General features: G+C 45.6%; 1 protein-coding gene across 1 annotated transcript; it reads left to right on the plus strand.

Moving 5' to 3' along the window:
- Window positions 1-201: 201 nt before the first annotated feature.
- Window positions 202-20818, plus strand: LOC122050924. The gene is made up of 7 exons (XM_042611797.1): window positions 202-670; window positions 752-903; window positions 1087-1227; window positions 1326-1383; window positions 19209-19292; window positions 19418-19991; window positions 20187-20818. The coding sequence occupies exons 1-7, from the start codon at window positions 252-254 to the stop codon at window positions 20754-20756; spliced, it is 1998 nt and encodes a 665-aa protein (XP_042467731.1). The 5' UTR covers window positions 202-251; the 3' UTR covers window positions 20757-20818.
- Window positions 20819-21216: the final 398 nt, after the last annotated feature.

The following is a 21216-nucleotide window of genomic DNA, read 5'->3' on the forward strand; positions in this document are numbered from 1 at the left end:
AAAAAGTTGAAAGTTAAACGAAGCTTTTTTGTCACAAGAAGCACTGCGGCGACGGAAGAGATCAGATCAGATAAAGAGAATGCGTGCCTGCGATTAATTTAATTTATTCTCTGTGCATGCATGCATGGCTTTACGCTTTAATTAACCTGCTCGATCGCGCGCATGACTCGTGTATATATATATATACATACACAGACATCGATTGTTGAAGTGAAACATATCGCAGGATATAAGGAATTTCCTATACATCTATGGCCATGGAAGTGCCGCTGCCGGAGAAAGAGAAGAAGGAGGAGGAGGATCGAACTCATAACTTCGATAAGGACAAGTACACAAAAGTGGTGGAACTCATTGATGAAACCCCACCGTTTAATGATGATCTTACGACGAGGGCGTTTTATGATGATCTTGCGAAGAGGGTGTGCCAGGAAGCGCGTTCCAACAAGGCGCCGTTGAACCTGATGAACGACTCGGTGCTCCACGAGGTGATCGCCAGGGAGAAGAATCAGAAGAACCCCCTGGCCATCGCCATCATCTACCTTCCGGAAGCCTTGAACCACCAGAACAAAGACGGAGACACCCCTCTGCACATCGCGGCCGAGATGGGCCGCGGAGCGGTGGCGAAGGCCTTGTTAGAACAGGACAAAGAGCTCGCGCGCAACACAAACAGGTCTGTGTTAATTAACGATCGATCGAGTTTATAGGCTAACCAGATACTACTCACTTAGCTGTCTGGTTCGGCAATCGATAGGAAAGGGGAGACGCCGCTGCACAAGGCGGTGCTGCACGGCCACCTAGACGTGTTCAACATCATCATCCAGGCGGTAGGCAAGGAAATGGCCACGGTTCGCACCAATGACGGCTCCAACATCTTGCACTACGCCATCATGCGCAAGAAGACAAGTAGTACTCTCCATATCTTCACACCGCTAGCTTTAATTTTATATGTTTCACTTTTGTAATAAAGAATTACACGATCGAGTTTATTATTTAATTATTCTTAAACAACTGCTCGCTCCTTTGTCTATCTTATCTATTTGACGAATTGCTATTATTAATTAAAATGGCCAAGTCATTTACGCGCAGAGGACGCTTGGGTCATCGCAACGCAATTTCCAGAGTCGATACCGACACGAAATGCTTATGGGGCCACCCCGTTGCACTTAATGGTGGACTTATTCGAAAAACCGCCTGAAACTGGAATTTTGAATTCTCTTCTTTGTAAAGGTAAAGCCCATTTAGCCCTGAAATTGGTGTTTTGTATTAGTTGGGATAGCATGTTATATAATTAATTAGCTAGCAAGGGATGAATGCTTGTGTTTCAGATCGATCTTCGAAAAAGAAGAAGCAAAGGAAACCAGATGAAGAAACTGGCATCATAGGGTATGAATTACTTTTACTTTTTTGTTTTGTTTATTTTTTTTAAGCTCCAGTTATGTCAATAAATTTATATGCATTAACCTTGTGGACTGTTTGCTGCAAAACGGTCTGTGCCAACTTAGTCTAGGCATCTGGAATTGATTAAGTGTCTCGATTTTTTTTTCTTAATCCATTTAAAAAAATTTTATTTTATTTTATTTTTTTAAATTAAAAATTCTTTAAATATGAGATTCTAAATATCCTAAATACATAATATTATACCCCGTGAACGTCTAACATTTTTAAGTTTTAAATTTTGTTAAATTTAACACTATAATCCAATCCTAAATCCTAGAGGCAAAATTCTTAACTCTAGAGGAAAAAAAATAAACTATATATATTGTTCCTATCGGGAATCTGAGAAGATGGAACTGTCGGTGTGATGTGCCTAGAATGTTGATCGCATCTTCATGAGCCAGATGGTGAGCTGTCTCCTATATTGACCAAGTCATCGGAAGACCTCCGGTCAACACTACCTGTAGCCAGCGACCGGGTTGCCTCGGTCTCTAGTACCCCGATGCTCGAGACGGGTCCCATGAACATATAAGCAGTCGAATAATGGTAGAACAACTAAATAAATACAAGATGAGTACAGGGACGTATCCTGGCCCCAGGGGGGCACCCTCGGATGGGGCGCTGATCGAGTTGTCATGACCCGGAATACTAATGACTCTGATCAAGATGGAGAGCTTAATCTGACGATGAGGAGTCGAACGCGGTAGCAAGAAACCAGATGCTATGTCGGCACACAGGCCGAGACAATATATCGACACGCAAGTCGGGATATAATATTGGCACGTAGGCCGGGATGCCAGAACGACCCCGGAGATCGAGATAATGACAGGTCGAGCACCGGATAGTAACAACGGCACAAAAGCTGAAACACAACCACAACACAAAGTTGAAACAAGTACAGGGACGTACCCTGGCCCCGGGGGGGCACCCTCGGATGGGGCGCTGATCGAGTTGTCGTGACCCGGAATACTAATGACTCTGATCAAGATGGAGAGCTGAATCTGACGATGAGGAGTCGAACGCGGTAGCAAGAAACCAGATGCTATGTCGGCACACAGGCCGAGACAATATATCGACACGCAAGTCGGGATATAATATTGGCACGTAGGCCGGGATGCCAGAACGACCCCGGAGATCGAGATAATGACAGGTCGAGCACCGGATAGTAACAACGGCACAAAAGCTGAAACACAACCACAACACAAAGTTGAAACAAGTACGAGATCGGCGCAGGGATTGACGACACATGGACTGTCGGCGTGTGGTGACTACTGGCCAGGGAGTCTGCGCCAAGTGGAGACTGCCGGCGAAGGGGCAACTGTGCGTGGTTGGAGACAGGTGTGCGACGTCCGTTCGACGCGGGTGGTCCAACGAGCGGCGAGTCCCATCGAAGGCACCTGTGGCGGTAGCGCGAGGAAGAAAAGAGCTTTCCCCTCCCCCTACTTGAGGTGGATGTGGCGATAGGAGGAGAAGGAGAGGAGGCGACCCAGTCCCCTGGCGGCGTCGGTCAGTGAGAGGACCGGAGGCAGTGCTGGCCACGGGAAGAGAGGAAGTGAGAGAAAGAGAGAGGAGATAGTTCGCCGGCGATGAGAGAGAAGGTGACGACGGCAGCAGCGTGAAGAGAGAGGCAATGACAGCAGTGGTCATTGGCATCAAGGAGAAGGAAAGGAGAAGAGCGGCCATCGACGTCAGCTAGGAGCGGACTGCGATGGAGCCTCCTTCATGAAGTCTCCTAGCGGCAGGCCGGAACCAACGAAGCTCCCCCTGAACAGTGTTCCCACTTCCTCCTTAAAACCCTATAAAGTGAAAAGACCACCCTGCCCTTCCTCCTCTTATTTTCTCCTATACCCCTCTAGCTATATCCGTATCACAAGCCTCCCCTCAAGTCTAGTCAAAGGAGACGCGAGTCCGACTAACTAGACAGTCTATCGTGAAGGCTGAATCACTCTCGATAACAGAGTCAAATCGTTGAACCCATCGTATAAGGCCACGCGAGCGATCGCTATATGGTGTCCCATGAGAGATGGTAACGATGCCGAGTGGACTACGAAAAATAGTACCAAGTCAACAACCGGACAGATGCCGAGCGAGTGGCAAAACGTCAAGTGAGAGACGAGTAAAATGATAGTAGACTGAGCGACACGCGGGATGTCGAGCAGACCGAGCAAACGAGCGGGCAATGCCGAGTGGGTGATCGAGAAAATATCGACCAGTCGATCGTGAGATGCTGACCAGACCATCGAGAGAATGTTGAGCGTTCGACCAAGTAGTTTAAGTGTGTGGTCGAACGGACGGTTGAGCGATACCGGTCGGACGACTTTGCAAGTGCTAACAGAATGACGCGCGCTTGGCAAAGTGGCTCGAAAAACATGTTGATCGAGCGATGAAAAATAGTGTCGAACAGATGCCACGCAAGCTATCGGACGAACGCCAAGTGAGTGCCTAGGCAAATACCGAATGAGTGATGAGGCAATGCCCGGCGGAAGTGGAGCTCGAAAATGGAGCAGAAGCATAGCCTGCAAAATCACATGCGCATGGTAACGAAAGTCATGAGCCGAGCGGGCGCATCGCTTGTGAACTGAACGGGAGTATAGCCCATGAATTGAAAGCGCACTCAGGCAAAAGTCATTAGCCGAGCGGGCGCATCGCTCGTGAGCTGAACGGAGGTGTAGCCCGGGAATCGAAGACGCATGGAAGAAAAAGTCGTGAGCTGAGTGGGCGCAGAGCCTATGAGATATTCTGGCCCGAAACCAGTGGAGATACTCTTGTTCGTGACCATTGGAGATAGCTCGACCCCCGAATGGGGGAGATAAGCTGCTCTGATATGTTCCGTGACCACTGAAGACCTCTCGACCCTGAACGGGGGAGATATGAGATCCGATGAGCTGGTCCGAGACCAGTGAAGATCACTCAACCCCGAACGGGGGAGATATGAGATCCGATGAGCTAGTCCGTTACCAGTGAAGGTGAAGACCGCTTGACCCCGAATGGGGGAATATATGAGATTCGATGAGCTGGTCCGAGACCAGTGAAGATCACTCGAAACCCCGAATGGGGGAGATAAGGAAATATGATATGCTGGTCCGAGACCAGTGAAGACCGCTCGACCATGAACGAGGGAGATAGAATATCTGATATGATGGTCCGTGACCAATGAAGACCACTCGACCCCGAACGGTGGAGATAGAATATCTGATATGTTGGTTCACGACTAGTAAAGACCGCTCGACCCCGAATAGGGGAGATAGAATATCTAATAAGACTGGTCTGTGACTAGTGAAGACCGCTCGACCCCGAACGGGGGAGATAGAATATCCAATCAGACTGGTCTGTGATAAGTGAAGACTGCTCGACCCCGAACGGAGGAGATAGGAGATCCGATATGTGATGATTACTCGACCCTGAATGGGGGAGATAATAGGAGATCCGATGGTGGAGACCTGAGTTTAACGTCGCCGCTCGACGATTTGATGAACACTTGGGTTTAATGTCGCCGCTCGACCGTTAGTGGAGACCTAGGTTTAACGTCGCCGCTCGACAGTTGGTGGAGACCTAAGTTTAACGTCGGCTCTCGACAGTTGGTGGAGACCTGGGTTTAACATCGCCGCTCGACGGTCTTCACATGAGTTTATAATCGCTACTCGACTTCTAGAGCTCGTGGCTCTAATATAACTCAAACCCGGCCGATCGGCTCGGGAGTCTCTGACTTCGAGCCTGTGGCTCTAATATAATATAAACTGGGTCGATTGGCACAGGATTCTTCGACACCGAGCCTATGGCTCTAATATAATGTAAACCTGACCAATCGACACGGGAGTCTTTGACACCGAGCCTGTGGCTCTAATATAATGTAAAACCGGCCGATTGGCATGGGAGTCTTCGACATTGAGCCTGTGGCTCTAATATAATATAAACCCGGTCGATCGGTACAGGAGTCTTTGACATCGAATCTGTGTCTCTAATATAAGACAAGCTCCGCTGCTCGGCACGGGAGTCTTCGACACCGAGCCTGTGGCTCTAATATAAGACAAACCTGACCGATTGACACGAGAGTGTTCGACCGGAGAACTATGGCAAATGCTATGATCGAAAGAGAAAATATGACGGAAAAACTGACCTGCCGTCCAGCAGAGGATCTGACTCAATTTCTCGACTCCCGAATATCCGTGAAGTGAGGAGAATATGGTACGCTCGTCGAAACCCACTAAAGTCATGAGTATGGTAGAATTTTCTAGCATCGTCCATCTTCACGTTCCAGATCAGGCGAAGTTCCCACAGACGATGCCAATTATATTCCTGTCAGGAATCTGAGAAGACGGAACTGCCAGTGTGATGTGTTTAGAATGATGACCGCATCTCCATGACCCGGATGGTGAGCTGTCTCTTGTGTTGACCAAGTCTTCAGAAGACCTTCGGTAACGCTACCTGCAGTCAACGACCGGGTTGCCCCGATCTCTGGTACCCTGATGCTCGAGGCGGGTCCCACGAACATATAAGCAGTCGAATAATGATAGAACAACTAAATAAATACAAAATGAGTACAGGGATGTACCCTGGCCCGGGGGGGGGGGGGCTGCCCTCGGATGGGATGCTGGTCAAGTTATCGTGACCCGGAAGAACTGATGACTCTGATCAGGTTGGAGAGTTGGATCTGACGATGAGTAGCCGAACACGATAGCAAGAAATCAGATGCTATGTCGGCACGTAAGTCGGGACAATATATCGACACGCAGGCAGGGATATAATATTGGCGCGTAGGCCAGGATGCCAGAACGACCTCGGAGACCGAGATAATGACAGGTTGAGCGCCGGATAGTAACAACACATGAAGGTCGAAACACAACTACAACACAAAGCTGAAATAGGTACGAGATCGGCGCGGGGACTGACGGCACATGGACTGCCGGTGTGTGGTGACTGCCGGCCAGGGAGTTTGCGACAAGTGGAGACTGCCGGCGAAGGGGCTACTGTGCGTGGTTGGCGACAGGTGTGCGACGTGTGTGCGACGCGGGTGGTCCAGCGAGCGACGAGTCCCGTCGAAGGCCCCTATGGCGGCGGCGCGAGGAAGAAAAGAGCTTTCCCCTCCCCCTGCTCAAGGTGGTTGTGGCGATAGGAGGAGAAGGAGAGGAGGTGGCCCAGTCCCCTGGCGACGTCGGCCGGTGAGAGGACCGAAGGCAGTGTTGGCCACGAGAAGAGAGGAAGCGAGAGAAAGAGAGAGGAGTGTAGGATCTCTTCGTATGGCTAGAGAGGGGGGGGTGTGAATAGCCGACCCCAATTGCTCGCGTTTCTTTCTACAAACTAGGGTTAGCGCAGCGGAAACTAAATGTAGAAAGAAAACGGGAGAAGAAATCAAATCTCAACGCAAGGATGTAACGAGGTTCGGAGATGATACTCCTACTCCTCGGCGTGTCCGTAAGGTGGACGAGCCCTATCAATCCGTCGGTGGATGAGTCCCCGGAGAACCGGCTAATATCAACTCCTTGTGGGTGGAGAAACCTCGCCACAATCACTTGCAACAGCAAGCTAAGAGTACAAGAGAATAGCAAGAACAAAATACAACAGGAATGTAAACACAGTAGCTTTCCTTCTCGTCGACTGGGGTCCCGGATGAAGTAGCAACTTCACGGACAGATGCAACAGCAAGCCAGTCGAGAAAACTGTCGGGGAAGCTCACGCGAAGCTTCAGCAGCGGTTGAGCTCAGCAAAGCTCGGAGCACCAGAAGAAGCAGAAGCTTCAGGCAAGAGAGAACTTCCAGAAGGAAGAAGAAGTAGCAGTAGAAGAGGAAGCACTTCACCGAAGTCCTGTAGCCCTCTTTTATACCTGCGAAGAAGAAGAGAACTAGCCGTTGCGTTGCAACGGCTAGATTCCTGATCGGTCCATGGACCGATCAGCCCCTCTTCGCCTCGCTTCTGTCTCGATCGGTCCATGGACCGATCAGGAACCTCCTGATCGGTCCATAGATCGATCAGAGCCTTCAAGTATCACTGGATCGGCCGGGACCGATCAGGTATGGTGGATCATCGAGACCGATCCACGGCTTTCTTCTCGAGGTTGCGTTGCCTCGATCGGTCTCCGCATCGATCGATTACAACCGTGAGCCATCGATCGATTCGATCGGTCACTGACCGATCGTGGCAACCGAAGATCACCGGATCGGTCACGCATCGATCCAAAACTTCTCAGCCCTAAACCTAAGGCTTCCACACCAACATTCGGTCAACCTTGGCCTGTTGGTACATCATCCCTAGCATCTGGTCACTCCCTTGACCTGCTAGCACTCCCCGCTAAGTGTCCGGTCAATCCTTTTGACCCACTTAGACTTTTCCCCACCAGATGTTCGATCACCCTTGATCCATCTGGATTTTTCCCTTGCCCGGCTTCACTCACCAGGACTTTCCACACTGCCTAACATCCCAGTTAGGACTTTCCCACTGCCTGGCTTCACTCACCAAGATTTTCCAACTGCCTAACATCCCAGTTAGGACTTTCCCACTGCCTGGCTTCACTCACCAGAACTTTCCAACTGCCTAACATCCCAGTTAGGACTTTTCCACTTGCCAAGCTCCCTGCTTGGACTTTTTCCGTGCCAAGCTCCCTGCTTGGACTTCTCCAATGCCAAGTCTCCATACTTGGACTTTTCGCGTGCCAAGCTCCCTGCTTGGACTTTTCCAGTGCCAAGTCTCCATACTTGGACTTTTCAGGTCAACCAGGTCAATTCTTGACCTAGGGTTGCACCAATAATCTCCCAACCATCTATTCTGGTCTCACATCAAGAATAGAACTCTCTCACGAGTGTCAAACATCAACATGCAACTCAACTAGGTCAACCCTGACCTAAGGTTGCACCGACAATCTTCCCAAGTCAAACATCAAAATACAACTCGAGTCACGTCACCTCGAGTCGGGTCAACCAGGTCAACCTTGACCTAAGGTTGCACCAACAATCTCCCTTTTTGATGTTTGACAAAACCCATAATCAAGTTAGGTTAACCCGATAACCTAACTTAGGTTTTCCAGTGCCATCTTCCAATGTCCAATGTTCTTTCCTTGAACATTCTCTGGACATTCTCCCCTTAGGTTAACCCGATAACCTAACTTGGGTTCTCCAATAATTCTCCCCCTTTTTGACACACATCAAAAAGAATTCCAATGTTCTTCCTCGAACATTCCTTGACATTCTTCCCCTAGCTTAGGTTAACCCGATAACCTAACTTGGGTTCTCCAATAATTCTCCAATGAACACTCTCCCCTTTTTGACACACATCAAAAAGAAAAAGGAGGGTATCAAGGTCAAGAGTTTCTTCCTAATGAAAGTCCCATACCTTTCATTGAAACTCTTAATTTCCCCCTTGATACTAAACTCAACAATCAACTTAGTGATAATCCCATATCACTAATCCTCAAAAGTCTTAAGGAGTAAAAACTCCCCCTTGACAATTAGGTAAAACTCCCCCTAAAGGTCAACTCCTCCTTTGACCATTGCACCAACAATGTCTTTGAGAGTTCCAAACCTTTAGAAATCCAAAAACACCACTTCCATAACTGAAATTTCAGACAACAGCTGAAAAATCAGAAATTCGGCACGCCCTGATCGGTCCCCAGACCGATCAGCCCTTCACCAGATCGCACTCGTGCTACTGGAACTCACTGGATCGGTCTGCAGACCGATCCACAATACTCTGGATCGGCCACTGAAATCAGAACTTCTGATTTCCCCTTCCGGAAAATCAGAAACTCCTAATAAATTCAAGAAAATTCCAAAAATTACGAAACTTTGAGGATACATTCCTCATATCATACACTATCATGGAAAAATAGTTTTCTATGAAAATAACTTCCATTTTTCAATCTTGATACAAAGTTCAAAAACTTTGAAATAGTTCAAGTTTAACTCAACTTTGTATCACAATGTTCAATGATGAATGCAATCACTAGCAAAGCTTCATCAAGGTTTTTCAAAACAATTTTTAAAATGCTTTTAAAACCATTTGAATTTAGGACCATAATTTTAGGGCTAGATGTACATGACTTGTACACAAGCTTTCCCTATGATCCTTAATTTCTTGAATTAGGGTCATCTAGGTACAAGGACTATGCACCTTGATCCTAACTCATGATCCTAATATCTCACACACATCTAAGGTGTATCAAACCACTTTCAAGTCAATTTGATGTGAGATATGGATTAAGGTCAACTTAGGCTAAGTTCTCATGCATTTTCTAAACACCAATTTGATCTCAATATCAAATTATATGTTTGTCCTTAAATCAATTTCATTGATTATAATGCAAGAGATGATGACATGGCATATAATGATATCATAAGTAAAAACATGTGCCAATGTCATGATGTCATGGCATAAAGTTTGAAAACTTAAATAAAGCATGACATATAAACTAGCCTAAGTATTATCATGACATTTCAAATGATAATAAAACTAAACATGATGTCATGACATGTGAGGGCAAACAATCATGTCAAGATTTAGCATAAATAAATATACCTAGATTACCTATCTAAGTATCCTTAACCACTTTGCTAACCTAAAATTTAACCCTTGATTGCCCTAAAATGCCAAAATCCTAATTTTGACACTTCTTGAACTCTAGATTGATTCATGCCACTTAAAGATCAAGTTTATCCTCAAAACTTGGTATGTTTCATTTTTCCTCAAGAGTTCTCTAGATTTTCCCAAATTATGCCAATTAAAATCATTTTTTTTCATAATGGCACATTTTACTCTTCCAAGGAGTAAATGATAATTCCATTTCATTTTCAAAGGTTCACAAAATCTTGAAAATGCTCCTTGAGTGTCAATTTCCTCAAAGTTGGGTTAACTACCCTTCTTATCGGAGTTGACACTCTCTAACCCATCTATGGGATAGAGAAGATGCTCCTAGGAACCCAATACCTATTTGAGCTCATTGGGTTCACTAAATATTCACTAGGGATAACTTCCCTAGCAACCCTCCTAATGACCCTCTTAGGCTTTGAAGCCTTGGTCATTTGAGACTCATCAAGATCAACTCTAGGGGTGACTCCCCTTGTGACATTGGTGGTGGTCTTCCTAGCCCTAGGTTTTGTTCCATAATCGAATGAAACATTATGATAAGAGGGCTTGACCAATTGTGACTTAGGTTTGTGACCCAAACCTTTCTTGTCCTTGGACTTGGGTTTTTGACCCCTAGACCCTAGAGTCAAATCCTTAAGAGCCTTTTCTAGAGAGTCAAGTCTTGACCTCAAGACTTGATTTTCTTTCTCTAATACCTCAAGTTTTGATTTATCATTTTTCTTTGAGATATTCCTAGGCATGTGTCTAGATGATTTGGGATTTCTATCTAGATTTTCCTTAGTCTTAGATGAGTTGATCTTAGGGTTAGCCTTTCTAGAATTATCCTTATCTAGACTCACATGTTTAGCTCCTAAGCACATGTATTGATTCCTAAGGTTATCATGCTTGTTATTATCGACAAGTGCAATAAAATTCCTAGCATGCATTTTATTAGAATTGCAAAAATGAACCTTAGAGGTTACCTTAGGGTTTGCCTTAGCTCCCCCTATCGATGTGCCCAGTCTCTTGCCCTTGTGAGGTTGCCTCCCCCTCGGACAATGGCTCCTATAGTGTCCCCTTTGCTTGCATTGAAAGCACACCACGTGCTTCTTGCCTTTGCGTGTTGGGACGCCGGCTTCCTTGACCTTTGGTGCCGGTGGAGTCTTTCTAACCCTCTTTGGACACTTGCTCTTGTAGTGCCCAAATTCCCTACACTCGAAGCACATTATGTGTAATTTGCTAGAAATTAAAATGCTCGAGTTACCTAGGGTTGAGGATGGATGAACGCTCTCATCTTCATCCCTTCCGGAGGTAGAAGCTTCTTCTTCTTGCTCCGATCTTGAAGAGGAACTCTCCTCTTCTTCTTTAGATGTTGAGTGGCCCTCAACTTCTAAATCTTCTCCTCCATGATGTGAGCTACTTGGCTCACTTAGCTCCTCTTCATGATTTGAAGTGGAGCTCTCCTCATGGTGCTTGGCCAAGTTATCCCATAATTCCTTGCCATTGTTGTAACCTATCTTACACAAGATGTTAGTAGGCAATGAAAATTCAATTATTCTCGTTACCTCTTCGTTGATTTCGGATTTGTGAATTTGTTCTTTGGTCCACTCCTTCTTCTCAAGAGGTTTTCCTTCCTTATCCACCGGAGGAGTAAAACCTTCTTGTACACAAAACCAATTCATTATGTTAGTCATAAGAAAGTACTTCATCCTTACCTTCCAATACGCGAAGTCACCGCATTCGTAGAAGGGTGGAATGGTGACATCTTCTCCGAGTAGATCCATCCTCTAGCTCGTGCTCCCCGGGTGTTAATCCGATGAAGAGCAAACCTTCGCTCTGATACCACTTGTAGGATCTCTTCGTACGGCTAGAGAGGGGGGGGGGTGTGAATAGCCGACCCCAATTGCTCGCGTTTCTTTCTACAAACTAGGGTTAGCGCAACGGAAACTAAATGTAGAAAGAAAACAGGAGAAGAAATCAAACCTCAACGCAAGGATGTAACGAGGTTCGGAGATGATACTCCTACTCCTCGGCGTGTCCGTAAGGTGGACGAGCCCTATCAATCCGTCGGTGGATGAGTCCCCGGAGAACCGGCTAATATCAACTCCTTGTGGGTGGAGAAACCTCGCCAGAATCACTTGCAACAGCAAGCTAAGAGTACAAGAGAATAGCAAGAACAAAATACAACAGGAATGTAAACACAGTAGCTTTCCTTCTCGTCGACTGGGGTCCCGGATGAAGTAGCAACTTAACGGACAGATGCAACAGCAAGCCAGTCGAGAAAACTGTCGGGGAAGCTCACGCGAAGCTTCAGCAGCGGTTGAGCTCAGCAAAGCTCGGAGCACCAGAAGAAGCAGAAGCTTCAGGCAAGAGAGAACTTCCAGAAGGAAGAAGAAGTAGCAGTAGAAGAGGAAGCACTTCACCGAAGTCTTGTAGCCCTCTTTTATACCTGCGAAGAAGAAGACCAGAGAACTAGCCGTTGCGTCGCAACGGCTAGATTCCTGATCGGTCCATGGACCGATCAGGGAACCTCCTGATCGGTCCACAGACCGATCAGGCTTCGGTCCCTCGTCTGATCGGCGTCTCCTGATCGGTCTGTGGACCGATCAGGGAACCTCCTGATCGGTCCATAGACCGATCAGGCTTCGGTTCCTCAGCCACTGATCTATGCCTGATCGGTCTGCCGACCGATCAGGGTATGGGTGGATCAGTCAGCAGACCGATCCACGGCTTTCTTCTCGCGAGGTTGCGTTGCCTCCTGATCGGTCTCCAGACCGATCAGATTACAATCAGTGAGCCACTGATCTGATTCTGATCGGTCACCAGACCGATCAGGGCAACCGCAGTATCACTGGATCGGTCACCAGACCGATCCAAAACTTCTCAGCCCTAAACCTAAGGCTTCCACACCAACATCCGGTCAACCTTGACCTGTTGGTACATCATCCCTAGCATCTGGTCACTCCCTTGACCTGCTAGCACTCCCCGCTAAGTGTCCGGTCAATCCTTTTGACCCACTTAGACTTTTCCCCACCAGATGTCCGATCACCCTTGATCCATCTGGATTTTTCCCTTGCCCGGCTTCACTCACCAGGACTTTTCACACTGCCTAACATCCCAGTTAGGACTTTCCCACTGCCTGGCTTCACTCACCAGGATTTTCCAACTGCCTAACATCCCAGTTAGGACTTTCCCACTGCCTGGCTTCACTCACCAGGACTTTCCAACTGCCTAACATCCCAGTTAGGACTTTTCCACTGCCAAGCTTCACTCGCCAGGACTTTTCCCGTGCCAAGCTCCCTGCTTGGACTTCTCCAGTGCCAAGTCTCCATACTTGGACTTTTCGCGTGCCAAGCTCCCTGCTTGGACTTTTTCAGTGTCAAGTCTCCATACTTGGACTTTTCAGGTCAACCAGGTCAATCCTTGACCTAGGGTTGCACCAATAATCTCCCAACCATCTATTCTTGTCTCACATCAAGAATAGAACTCTCTCACGAGTGTCAAACATCAACATGCAACTCAACTAGGTCAACCCTGACCTAAGGTTGCACCGACAATCTTCCCAAGTCAAACATCAAAATACAACTCGAGTCAAGTCACCTCGAGTCGGGTCAACCAGGTCAACCTTGACCTAAGGTTGCACCAACAAGGAGATGATTCACCGATGATGAGAGAGAAGGTGGCGACGACAGCGGCGTGAAGAGAGAGGCAATGACAGAGTGGCGTTGGCATCGAGGAGAAGGAAAGGAGAAGAGCGGCCATCGACGCTGGCTAGGAGCGGACTGCGATGGAGCCTCCTTCGTGAAGTCTCCTTGCGGCTGGCCGAAACCAACGGAGCTCTCCCTGAACAGTGTTCCCACTTCCTCCTTAAAACCCTATACAGTGAAAAGACCACCCTGCCCCTCCTCTTCTTATTTTCTCTTATACCCCTCCAACCATATCCGTATTATATATATATATATATATATACACACTTTATTAGTTGTTGAGGTGAAGGGAATATTGACCGAATCATGATGTCCCGGAGGGGGGGGTATGCTGAGATGACTTCTATGTTAACCAAGTCATCAGAAGTCCTCTGGTCAATGCTACCTACAGCCAGCGATCGAGTCGCCCCAGTCTCTGGTACCCCGATGCTCGAGGCAAATCCGATGAATATATAAGAAACAGGCTAAGACGTATAATAATGAAATGCGTATAGAATAAGAATAAAGAACATACCCTGGCCTAGGGGGCGCTCTCTGGTGGATCGATGAGCTGGTCGGGACGCTGCTCGAATTGTCATGACCCGGAAGAGTTAACGAATGCAAGACGGATGAGGAGCTGGATCTGACAACACCTAGTCGAGCGCGACCTAGATCCGTAAGACAACATGTAGGCTAGAACCTAGCAACGACATGCAGATCGGGATATGACATCGGTACGCAGGCCGAGATAGGATATCGACACGCAGGCTGAGAGAGGACATCGACACGCAAGACGGAACATGACACGCAAATCAGATCAGTGCGGTGGTCGGGACATAGCACACACAAATTAGTGCGAAAGCCGGAACACAACGAAAGTGGAACGCCATCAGATCGGCCACAGTAGGGCCTACGACAGTAGTAGCCGAATCTGTGCTTAGGAGCGACGACAGGAGGGGGGTTCCGGAGAAGCTGACAGCGAGGGTGTAGGTCTGGACTATAATGAGAAGAATAGGGAGAGAGCAATAAAATCTATTGTTGATTGATATTTGCTCTAAAGACAATACAATATATAATGTTCAAAAAGTACTTGGTCAATTGACCAATTAATAAATAATAGAATTATTCTAAAAATAATTTTGAGAATTATTCTAAGAATAATTCTGAGAATTATTCTAATAATTATAACAGAATTATTAGAATAATCCAAATATTAATTTGATTTGATTTGGTGATTTAATCCGGTCAATTATGATAATTCTATTTTATCTCTTTTACCCCCCCCCCTCCGACAAACTTAACAGGAGATCTTTGACGTTGAGTTTGTTTGCTAACTTATTCAAACGTTGTCTGGATAATGGTTTAGTAAAGATATCATCGATTTGATCTTCAACAGAAATATAAGAGACGGATAACTGCTGAGTTGCCACACGTTCACGAACAAAATGAAAATCAATTTCCACATATTTTGTACGAGCATGAAAGATTGGATTTGCTGTGAGATATGTTGCTCCAATATTGTCACACCAAATTTTTGGTGCAATATTTGATGCAAGATGAAGTTAAAAGAGAAGTGATTGAAGCAAAATAATTTCTGACGTTGTATTTGCTACATCTTTATATTCTGCCTCAGTGCTTGAACGAGATACTGTAGGTTGCTTTTTCGAATTCCATGAGATAAGATTTCGTCCAAGAAATATTGCATATCCACTAGTAGAGCGTCTATCTTCAGGAGAACTTGTCCAATCCGCATCACATATGCATGTAAATCTCGAGACGATTAAAAAAGACCATGTAGAATAGTACCTTTGAGATATCGAAGTATTCTTTTTTACATTATCCCAATTTTGTTCAATTGGAGCATGCATGAACTAACAAGCACGATTTACCGTAAAAGTAATATCAAGATGTGTGATAGTGACATATTGTAAGGCTCCAACAATACTTCGATAAATCTATGGATCAGACATAGCAGGAGAGGATGAAGTTGGAGAGTTGTTTATAGCAATTGGTGTAGAGACCGGACGTGCTCCATCCATTTTGGCTCTTTGAAGAAGTCCAGTAATATATTTGCTCTGAGAGAGAAGATAGACATCCTCATGTGGAATAAGCTCAATCCAAGAAAAAAACGACTAATACCCAAATCTCGAGTAGAAAATTCTTGATTGAGAAGATTTAATAAAGTTGTGATACTCTTGTGATCAGTGTCGGTTATCAGAATGTCGTCCACATAAATAATAAAAAATATCATAGATCCATCATTATATTTGTGAAATAGAGATGAGTCAGTATTTGATCCAGAAAATCCTTGAGACGGAACCATTCAGTTTGACTAAATCCTTTAGCTATAAGTAGAGCTTTGTGGCATTCAAGAGAACCATCAGCTTGATGCTTAAGACGGAATACCCATTTAGAGCCTGCAAAATTCATTGAAGGAGTGCATGGAACTAGACTCTATGTTCCATTTCGAAGAAGTGCATCAAATTCTGTAGTCATTGCACTATGCCAGTTTGGATCCTTGCTTGCTTGTGTAAAACAAGTTGGTTCAATAGATTTTGAAGAGACCACTAGAGCTCGTAGAAGGGGATATCGAGTTGCATTTGGTGGGCAATGCTCATAAATGTCACTAATGGGAAGCATGCGACGAGGAGCATTATCATCTGAATCACTTGTTGATGGCGACGAGGAAGTAGACTGACATGGTGATGTAGATGACGGACTTGCATTATCCGAGGATCCAGAACTAGAGAGCATATTATCTTCGACCGACGAGGTTCCCAAGATTGGAGCAGGAACCTGAGGTGATTCTGATGAAATAGGAGAGTTATTAGAGAGTTCCGGAGCAGGACTTAGGATGCCATCACTTCGGACAATATTAGGTGACATCAAAAAGGTGTCACTTGTATCTGGAGGATACAGACTCATCAAAAGTAACATGTCATGAAATATAAATTCGTCCTGTTGGTATATGTAAGCAACGATAACCATGGTACAAATTGCTATAACCAAGAAAAGCACATTGTAGTGCATGAGAGTTAAGTTTGTGTTTAGAATAGGGGCGTAACCATGGATAACATGCGCAACCAAAAATTTGAAGGAAAGTGTAATCAGGGGTGATGCGATGGTAATGGGGGGCCCCACCGAGCGACCACGGTGGAGGTCAAAGAAGTCAAAGTCAACGAGGTCAATGTGTACATGGCATCGGCCAGTCGGGAGAGGCATGCCTAACCGGGAAGGTGGCTTTGATTTGCTAGCCGCCTTCGATACGAAGCACCAAACAACAGACACTCAAGGGAAAATATGTATAAGCCGAGCGGCTATCCCGCTCAGCCGGGTGACACACTTATGCCGAGCGACTTCCCCGCTCAGCCAAACAACAATATGAAACATTACCCGAGCATACAGACAGCGAGCCTCTGGCCGAGCGGCTCCCCGTTCGGCCATGACCACGATTGAGGCAATAGACTTCTGCCCGAGCGCCCACCCGCTTGGCCGGCCTGACAATGGGTTTCCCGCCGAGCAGCTCTTCCGCTTGGCCAACTACAGGACAAAAGCAGGAGATCTTTGGATATTGCCTTAGGAGTTCGTGTCGTGGACAGGCGGCATGGTCAGACAGAGGATTGTATGGTGGAAGCTTCCACTGTCACTTTAGAGATATGCTCGGTCCGTTAAGGTATGGTGTCAGGGGCACTTTACTGATATGTCTTTTCAGGGAAGGCTTTGGGAAGTACGCTCACCTTGGGAAACGTGCACACGCGCTTCCGGAGTCATATATAAAGGGGGGGTCCAAGCATCAGCGGGGGTATGCTTTAGCTATCGTTATTGTTGCGCCACTGTTTCACTATTGTTCCTGTTTCTTCTTACTTCACCAGAGGCTGCCTTGAGCGTCGAAGGGTCATCACCGGGGACCCCTTCCCTGGCTCGGCACTGACGTTGTTGTGGTTGCAAGTCCGACCCTCTGATTCGAAGTCCACGCACTAATAACGGGAGTGCCACGTCCCACAACATCCATCGCCTCGACTCTCGGACAGGATCAAAGGGTTTGATTATAAAGTTTCTCAAAATGACACTTAAGATTGAGTAATGGAGTAGGAAGCCGATTTATGAGATATACTGCAGTGCTAACAGCTTCATCTCAAAATTTACGTGGAACCGATGCATGATGAAGAAGAGCTAAGACAGTTTCAACTATATGTCTATGTTTTTTCTCAGCAGAGCCATTTTGTTCTGGAGTGTGAGGACAAGAAACTCGATGAACAATGTAAGATCGAAAAGAATTTAGATATCTCCACAATGGCATGATATTGTCCACTTTGGGCCTAAGCTCTCATGGTTTTGCTCTTGGGCTCTACCTAAAAGGCCTCATACCAATGGAGATATAATTCTCTTATAAACTCATGATCTTTCCCATGTGTTTTCAATATGGGACTATGTTTGCAACCTTGCAACCCCAATAATCCCCCCTCAAACAAAGGACCACAAGTTCCCTAACGTCTGATCCTCGATCCACTAGGACTTCCTGCCCCTCGGTCCACCCGACCTACTAGGACTTCCTTGCCTAGCCGTAACTAGGACTTCCTGTCCCTTCAGTCCACCCGACCTACGAGGACTTCTTTGCCTAGCCGCAACTAGGACTTCCTGCGCCTTGGTCCATCCGACCTACTAGGACCTCCTGTCTAGTGTTTGGTTCTCTTGATCCGGACACGGGAGCCTCCACTTCTTCATTCGAGGTCAATATTCCACCCACATGGTTCGATTGGACCATGGATCTTGTGCACAATCGGCGGTTAGTCATTCTGGCAGTTCGAGCTCTGATACCAATTATAGGATCGAAAAGAATTTTGATATCTCCATAATGGTATGATATTATCCACTTTGGACCTAAGCCTTCATGGTTTTGCTCTTAGGCTCTACCCAAAAGGCATTATACCAATGGAGATATCTTTCTCTTATAAACCCAAATGACATTGTTATCAAGACAAAACTGACGTGTAGAAAGTAAATTTTTAGTGATAGATTAAACATAAAAGACATTGCGCATGTGAAAAGTTCGATTAGATAAATGAACATATGTGTTTCTAAGATTACAATTTACAAACCTGAACCATCGCCTACTTGAACCGTATCTGAGTCATAATATGATATTACGTCTGTAAGGATATTATAATATGATGTGACATGATGAGTTGCTCCAGTGTCAATATACCAATTAGTAGATGAAAACTCTGAGATTTCACCCTAAGTAGACACATATGAGAGGACTTTAGGACATACTTGTGAAATAGATAGTTGTCTTGAGGTTGTATGACCATCAATAAAATTTGAGTCAAATGGGCTAGGACATTGAATATCAAAATGTCCAATTCCGAGACAAATTTTATATTTTACCTGAGCCCAATCAAATCTTTTAGGATATATATTTCTAATATAATCAACAATGTGATAAATCTGACATCGGTATGAACTTTATTTTTGACCTTTTTAATGTCGTTGAATATTTAACATCTAAAATAAAATTAACTTGTTCGACGATAGCTGTTGGACGGCGTCACAAGGAAGAACTTCTACTGTTTTTGGAAGAGAGAAAGTGTTGCATCATCCCAGTCCAAAACAATCTACGTGAGTTTCGTTTCCGAGAAAATGTTTTTAAAAAATAATTAATAATGTTTATTCGTTGCCGAATCCTTAATATATATATATATATATATATATATATATATATATATATATATATTGATCGACAGGGGAGATGGGGAAGACTACGAAATGAAAATAATGCTCCTCAAACTCTTAGTCCCGAGCGACGTCGACGACTCATCATTCTACTTCGGGGGAACCACAGCTCAAAGAAGCATCTCGAGCAATACTGCTGAGCATGGTGAATTGCTGGCTAAGTTTGCGCGGGAGCTGGAAGAGCAGGAGCTGAAAGAGAAGGAGCAAAAGCAGCTGGAGAGCTCACAGTCGCACGGGTCGGTGGACGCGGACGGTAATAAAAGATGGGAGCTGTCTCCGTTGATCACAGGCATCAGGCTCGGCATCGACGAATTCGTGATCAAAATCCTCAAACTGTCCCCATGGTCAGCCACCTTCGTCGATTACGATGGCAGCAACGTGATCCAGGCAGCCGTCAAGCATCGCCGGAAGCTAGTCGTGGAGGCCATCAAAGATAACAAGCTGCTGCCGCCGTGGTTGTTCACCGCTCTGGAGCCCCTCACCGACAACACCGTTCTCCATATCGCAGCTTCCTACAATTCCCAGAACCGCAAGAAGGAATTAGCAGGCCCCCTGTGCCTGCAAGATGAACTCGAATGGTTCCAGGTAGCAAGTACTTATAAATTAGTAAAATCTTCAAATCTAGCACTCGATCGATAATTAATTAAATTAACTTCAAAATTCATCATCATCAAATCAACGTAAAAAATAATGGACGAAATTAATATTTTATGAATAGTGTGCTAAATTAACGTCAAAAATAATAGCTGTAATCACCGGCGGCGGTGTTTCTACGTACAGACGATGAACCGTATCGTTCCTGAAGGGCTGTCGAACTACCGAAACAAAAAGGGGAAGACCGCCCAGGAGCTGTTCGACGAGGAGCACGAGGATATGCTGGAGGAATGCAGGAAACAACTGAAAGATATTGGCCGGACGTGCTCCCCGCTGTTGGCAGCGGTGGTGTTGACCTCCAGCTTCTACATCCCCAGCGAGCACAACCGGGACAGCAACCGACTGGCCTTTAAGATCTTCTCCCACGTGTACGTGGTGGGCTTCTCCTGCGCCGCGACCTCGCTGGCCATGTTCCTTATGCTGGCCATGACGACGTTCGAGAATCAGGACTTCCGGCGGAAGTTGCCGCGGCACTACCTGGTGGCGTGCTTCTTGCTGATCATTTCCGTGGCCGCCTTCATCGCAGCCTTCGCTTGCAACATATACCTGCAAATCTACGGCGAGAACAGGAAGTCCCCCACCGACTTGGCGACGCTGCTGCTCGAGCTCCTACTGGTTCCCTTCCTCTTCGCCTTGCCCTTCTCCTTCACGGGAATCTCCAGGTCAGTGGATACCCTTAAACGTTTCTACAAGTAATTCTATGTTTTTTCTTATTAAATATCAACTTGATATATAATTCATGATTTGTGTGTCTAAAACTTGGATTTCGTGGCAATTCATTATAAGAATTGCTTTGTTTTTCTTCGTGTGGATTTGATTTGCAATGGTGAATTATATATTGTAATCATTTGAATTAAGTAACTCCGACTGATAAAATTATTGAGTTGCAGCACAAAAATTTTATATATGGAGGAGTTTCTTTTAAAGTCATAATTTTACTAACATTTTTTCACTCAATCCAAATAACTGCATGTTTCCTAATTTCTTCATCGAGATATCTGGCCGATCAGAGAAAATTAAGACAGTTAATTTCTCCATTATATGACAAATATATAAATTAAATGCTTATCACTTACTCCATTTGATCTCATATCATTCCTAAGTACTAGTTAAAAAACAAGATAAAATATAAAAATAAAAGATAAAAAAACAGAGG

The sequence above is a fragment of the Zingiber officinale genome, chromosome 3A, assembly GCF_018446385.1.
Source record: "Zingiber officinale cultivar Zhangliang chromosome 3A, Zo_v1.1, whole genome shotgun sequence".
Classification (NCBI taxonomy): domain Eukaryota; kingdom Viridiplantae; phylum Streptophyta; class Magnoliopsida; order Zingiberales; family Zingiberaceae; genus Zingiber; species Zingiber officinale.